Below are 6825 nucleotides of genomic sequence, written 5' to 3'. Positions count from 1 at the left end.
AAATATGATCAAAATAGCTGTATACATTTACATTATTTGTTCATACAATGCCACATCTAGTCTACTACTCGGATTTGCTTACCTGTAATGTCTAAGAAGACAACAGATTGTGAATCATGATTAATTATAAACAATCCCCTTATTTTTTAATTCTTTTTTTTTTTCAAAAAAAAAAAAAAAAAAGTAGTACGAATCCAACCCATGATATTAATACCATATATGGTCATATGGAATGTTGGAGGCAATTCAGATCCTTGACCCAAATCTCATTCTCTGCAGCCAAGAATATAGTGTGTTATATCGCAGTCCTTCTCTTTTCCTAATAATTTTCAGAAAACAAGGAAGATGGAAGGAGCAACAGCTGCCAAAACCTTTAATGACAGTTTACCTCAGAAAACATCCGACCGAGGAAACAAGGATGCCTCTTTCTCGTCCTCTTATCTCAAACCAGATGAGCCCATTAATGGCAAACAAGATCAGCGTGCTGTCGATGGATGTAGTAGTACTATAGTCGATGAGATTAGCATTTTTGACGCTCACAAGTATTTCAACGATTCGAGTAATATTAGCGCTCAGAAAGTTAGCTGCAATAGTAGAGTACTTTCCCGTGTGTTTAATGTCAATGTTGAGAATTTGGAACGTGGTTCGGAGCGATTAGATCTCTCAGCAGCTCTTCCTGGCAGATTCTCTTCTGCTTCGTCCTCCGTGGATGGCTATACTAATGGTAGAAACTACGGAGCTCGTTCTTTCCATGCCACAACTCCGACAACTTCATCGGAGGCCAGTTGGAACAGCCAAACTGGTCTCTTATCCAAGCCTCCTGGCGCAATTTCAGTTTCCATGCAGAATGTTCGTCATCTTGATGAGAAGAAAGTTCAAGGTTGTGGTAGAACTACTGCCAGATGGTTTTTAGGAAGAAAATGCCCCTGCTCAGGCAAGAAATCCGTTCAAGTACGCGAAGAAAAAGCACCAGAACCCAAAACCACCCCACCACCACCACCATTACTGCACCACCATGATCACCCCAGCACAGGTCCAATCATGAATCTCAAAAGGCAGAGCTCCAAGTTAGAAAACACTTTGGTCGCACCCAACAAATGGAGCCAAAATAGTCTTTTTCCTTCAAATCTGCAGGTGGAGCGTGCTGTTGTGGTGGCCTCCGGGAGGCCCTTTAGTAGTACAAATCATGGTGCTGGCTTCACCTTTCCCATACTAAATCCGTCGTCATTGTCATCGACGGCGAAATCCCCACTAAAACTGCCAGTTGATATCAAAGCTGGAGGCATTAGTATTATTGAAGATCCACCTCGTCATTCCTTGGAAGTGTTCCGTCCCTCGCATGAAACTATCTCCGTTAATACTAATAATTCATGCAAGGCTAGCCAGAGTTTTACATTCCCAGCAAGTCCCAAGTCAAGAATGAATATTGATGATGAAGTGGCAAGCGACGCCAGCTCCGACCTGTTTGAGATAGAGAGTTTCTCAACTCAGACCACTTCCTATCCGATAACATCCCACCGCAGAGATTCCCTGGACGAGGCCTCCATCTTTGATGCAAGACGATTGGCTGCTAACGGGTCTTTCTTGTTTACCAGGCGTAGCCTCGAGGATCCAATGACACCGTCCAGTATTAGTGATATTGCACGAAGAATCGAGTGCTACGAGCCTAGTGAGGCTAGCATTGATTGGAGCGTGACAACAGCTGAGGGTTTCGATCGAGCTAGCGTCGCAAACTTGTCAGTTGTCGCATCAGATCAATTTGTCGACGATGAGACAATGATTATGCAGGCCGGGAGTGATCAACGGCCCGACCCAGAAAAAAGAAAACGGAGGTTGGCATCGGCATCGGCATCGGCATCAGCTTCGACATCTGGGAATGGGTTGTTGTTGAGCTGTCGATGCGAGAAGGCGGTGAGCGTGGGGCCAAACCCAGTGAAATGCGTGTCTACTACTGCTGAAGGACATAGGGAGGGTCCACCTCTGTCAACGAAGTCGTCCACATCGAGGCATGTGGGTAGTAGGCCACCCATCGCGAATAAGCCACCGCTTGCAAGGTCTCCCTCAGCACGAGTGTCTCTTCCTCTTGCAACATAGAGATATGGAGTGCAGAGCCATCAGTTTGTAATACGTTGGGATTTTATATGCCTCCATGCCCATATTTTCCACTGCTGTCTCTCGTTTATAATTTGTTTTTCCAATTAATAATGTCCGTGTGAACTAATTTTTGTTGTTTTTATCATTTCATTGCTCTAGTACTGTATTTATTATGTATGAAAAGAACTATTCCGTCTACACAATAATTTGTTACGACTACACATTGATATGACAAATTCTTGATTTAGTTAAAATTTAATTAAAAATTTCAATGCATGAGAAAATCGACCGACACAATTAATACAAATGCAAATTAATTGGGAAGCTGCATGCATGCATGCATTCGGTGAGCTATCACCATCATGCCTTGAAACGCTAACTGACTACCGTACGTACAATGCGTTCACGTGCACGCACCGACGGATGAATGAACAAAGAATAAGAAGTCGGTGATGCAACAGAATTGGGGACACAAACTTGGGAGGGTTTCTGTATGTAATTTGCTCGATGCTGTGGGCAGGCAATACTATTGAGCATTGTTCTTTGATGGGACAAATTGTTGGCATGCAGGCAGCTTAATTCATAGTATTTTGATCACACCAACAAGGTTTGGGTCCTGATCGATGATCATCGAGTTACTCTAGTTGTTCTAACCTGAGATTTCATTGCCCTAAAGCAATACATGATTGGAGCAAAATGTAAATACAAAAGGCCATCCAAAGAAGTTATACGAAGGCAGCCAATGCAAACATGATATTGTTTTGGGGATAAAATGAACGGTCCAAGCCCTCTAGAAAATGATCACCACAAGAGGAAGGAAAAAGAAAAAAAAAAAAATGAAAGTCGAAAGTTGAAAAAAGTAAAAGCAAGAGAAGTCAAGTTAAATACATGAAGAAGAAATGTGAAAGGGATATAAAGCTGACAAGAAATCAACCACTAAGAGGCCTCTATTAGCTTCTTAGACCAAGCTTCTTCTATCTTTCTTTTGTGGGCTCTCGAGAATTCATCTTCTTTCTCTAGGCAAAATGGTCATCAACCTTTATTGTACTACCTTTATTCATGTATTGAGAGATACATGAGGCATGAAGGACTGTACAAATCAATAAGCATAGTAAATTTCCCCCCAAACACCCTGTACATGGACATAGGCTTGATGCTGGACCATGTAAATATGTGTCCTTCTCTTATTTATATTCCATGCCCTTTATTTATTATTTACTTTTATAGATGAACACAAGAGCATCGTATCGACGCCCAAGCCACCATCGTGAGCCGTATAGTCTCATCGTTTGACTCCCGCTATACCGAGAAATGCATCAACAAATACTTTTTATCTTAAATTTTATCCTTCAATTACACAAGTTTATGTGTCATATTTTAAGTGGATTTTTATTTAAATAAGTAACGTATGGAGCTACTAAAATCGTAATACATGAGCCAGTGTAATTGAAAATGATAATAACCAAAAATAAAAAGTAGCATTTCATAGTTAAACAGTAAGTCGTTAAAAGCATTGTAATCACGTTACAAAGAAGGAAAAGACGACACAGCTTGAACGAAAATCTCTCTAATGGCACCACGATTGTTTTTGGGTTGTATCTTCCTTTTTAAATCTATGCTAAGAGATATACATAGGCTGATATCTAGATGCCTTAATGGGTATAAGAAAGAACTAGCCAAGAAAGGTTTTGCTAACTTCCACAAATTTAAAACTTAGAGCGCGCTTTGTTCTGTTGCTGCCTTCTAGCTGGTTGCCACGTACCTATTAAAGTTGATGTAATTTTCATAATTACTGCTATGCATGTTCTATTTTATGTTTTGCTATATTTAGCTTGTTATATTTAATTTACATGTATCGAGACTCATATTCCCATTTAATGCCTTGTGTGTATCTATGTGACTATATAGTCTTTAACCAAGAAGTTTAAAGGACAAGAAATTTCCAGAATCAATCCTATAGATTAGAGGATTGAGTTTTCCCTTCATTTTCTCGGTTTTTTGCTCATCATTTTCATTTTAACTCCAACAATTGGCATCAGAGCTTGTTTGATCTGAAAAAGGACGATATGGCAGCACCTAGTTCTTCTCCTACTGTTCCAATATTCAGTGGAGAAAACTATGATTATTGGACTATCAAAATGAGGACTCTCTTCATGTCACTTGATTTTTTGGATGTGGTAGAAAATGGGGTCACTGTTACTGCAGAAGGAACCTCCGAAACAAACCAAAACAAGAAAGACAAACAAAGAGATGCTAAAGCTTTGTTTACTCTACAGCAAGTTGTCAGTGAAGCTATCTTTCCAAGATTGATGAGGGCCACGACTTCAAAGCAAGCCTGGGAGATCCTACAACAAGAGTTTCAAGGTAATCGCAAAGTTAAAACCATTAAGCTTCAAGGTTTAAGAAGAGAATTCGAGAATCTGAAAATGTAAAAGACTATTGTTCTAGGTTTATTGAGATCATAAATCAGATAAGAGTTTATGGAGAAGAAATAACAGATGCAAGAATAGTTCAAAAAATTCTTATTAGTCTCACAGAGAAATATGACCATATGGTTGCTGCTATTGAAGAGACTAGAGACCTTCCTACTCTTTCTGTTATTGAATTAATGGGATCCTTATATGCCCATGAACAAAGAATTGATAGAAGAGTTGAAGGTTCCTTAGAGAATGCATTTCAGTCTAAGGTTAACTTGAAAAATCAGAAACCAAGAGATTTTAAAAAGAAGTACAAAAGTGGAACAAAAGGAGGAGAAAGTTTTCAAAGAAAAGGAAACTCGAAAGGAGATTTTCCTCCTTGTGGTATTTGTAAAAAGAACAATCACCTTGAAAATGATTGTTATCATTAAGGGAAGCCTCAATGCACTAATTGCAAGAAGTTTGGCCATAGATTAGAGATTCAAGAATAAAAATCAGCAAGCCAACTACACAGAAGAAAAGGAGGAGCAATTGTTCTATGCATGTCAAGCCACTATTGACCAGAAAAGTGAAGAATGGCTCCTTGACAGTGGCTGCAGCAATCACATGACTCCAAATGAATGTATGTTTTCAAAGATTGATAGATCTGTCAAAGTAAAAGTGAAGCTTGGAAATGGTGATTTAGTAGAATCAAAAGGAAAAGGCACAATCACCTTGGAAACTAAGAAAGAACCAGATCTATTGATGATGTTCTTTTAGTTCCAAGTCTTGATCAAAGTTTATTGAGTGTTGGTCAAATGATGCAAAATGGATACTCTTTATTGTTTGAGAAAGAAGTGTGTACCATTTGTGATCTAAAACATCATAAGCATGTTGTGGCAGAAATTAAAATGGAAAATTGTAGGAATTTTCCCATACAATGGTAGTATAAAAAAGCTATGGTTGCTAAGCTTGATGATACAACTCTTTGGCATCGAAGGTTTGGTCATTATAACCTTAATGCCTTGAGAGTTTTGAATCAAAAGAATATGATCAGTAATCTGCCACTACTTGATTCTAATATGTCTGTATGTGAGGGTTGCATGTTAGGGAAGCAACGCAGACAACCTTTTCCTAAAGGTGAAGCATGGAGAGCTAAAAAGGTATTGGAACTTGTTCACACTGATGTTTGTGGTCCAATGAGAACTCCTTCTCAGATTCAAAATAGGTACTTTATACTGTTTATTGATGATTTCTCAAGAATGACATGGGTTTTTTTTTAAAGAAAAGTCTGAAGTTTTTGGCATCTTTAAGAAGTACAAACTTCTAGTTGAAAACCAAAGTGGCAGCAAGATAAAGACATTGAGGAGTGACAGAGGAACATAATTCAACTCAAAAAAGTTTGATGAGTCTTGTGAAGAAGAAGGGCTTGAACATTAGCTTACAGTTGCCTATACTCCTCAACAGAATGGAGTTTCAGAAAGAAATAATAGGACTGTGATGGAAATGGCAAGATCCATGATGCTTGAGAAGGGACTTCCAAAAAGATTTTGGGCTGAGGCTGTTAACACATCAGTCTATCTGCTCAATAGATGTCCAACAAAGGTTGTGCCAAATCAAACTCCAATAGAAGCTTGGAGTGGTCAAAAACCTACAGCAGGTCATTTAAAGATTTTTGGATGTATGTGTTATATTCATGTACAACCACAGAAGAGGCACAAGCTTGAAGAGAAATATGAAAAATGAGTCTTTCTGGGTTACAGCACTCAGTCCAAGGGATATAGAATCTATAATTTAGATTCAAACCAACTTGTAACCAGTCGAGATGTTGACTTCAATGAAAATGCTAGCTGGAACTGGGATGAAGAAAAGATAAATACTGAATCTGTTTCTATACCTGAAGTGTTGGAAACAATGCCATTAAATTCAGAAGATTAGAATGGAAGAAAAGAAGCAATAGAAGATGAAGAAAATGTCAGTCCAATGGTAACACCAAGAGCTGAACCAGTATCTCCTTCAATTGCAATGTCCTTGCCTGAATCCCCACCAAGAAGGTTAAGACCTTTGGCTAAAATTTATGAATCATGCAACTTTGTTTCAGTTGAGCCTCAAAGTTTTGATGAAGCTGTGAAAGACAAAGTTTGGATTGATGCAATGTAGGAGGAGATTAGAATGATTGAAAAGAACAAAACATGGGAGTTGGTGGACTTTCTTGACAAAAAAGACATTATTGGGATTAAGTGGATCTACAAAAGGAAGCTTAACTCTGATGGTTCTTTGAAGAAATGCAAGGCAAGACTTGTGGCTAAAGGCTATTCACAACAGCTTGGTATTG

The 6825-nt window shown here is 38.8% G+C and overlaps 1 protein-coding gene across 1 annotated transcript; it reads left to right on the top strand.

Moving 5' to 3' along the window:
• The first annotated feature begins 225 nt into the window (after positions 1-225).
• Positions 226-2324, top strand: LOC108986491 (protein PHYTOCHROME KINASE SUBSTRATE 4). Its single transcript, XM_018959119.2, has one exon. The coding sequence runs from the start codon at positions 346-348 to the stop codon at positions 2092-2094; it is 1749 nt and encodes a 582-aa protein (XP_018814664.1). The 5' UTR covers positions 226-345; the 3' UTR covers positions 2095-2324.
• The last annotated feature ends 4501 nt before the right edge of the window (positions 2325-6825 follow it).

This window comes from Juglans regia, chromosome 3 (genome assembly GCF_001411555.2).
Source record: "Juglans regia cultivar Chandler chromosome 3, Walnut 2.0, whole genome shotgun sequence".
Classification (NCBI taxonomy): Eukaryota; Viridiplantae; Streptophyta; class Magnoliopsida; order Fagales; family Juglandaceae; genus Juglans; species Juglans regia.
The sequence above is the reverse complement of the archived record's forward strand: the minus strand, read 5'-3'. Positions and strand labels throughout refer to the sequence as shown.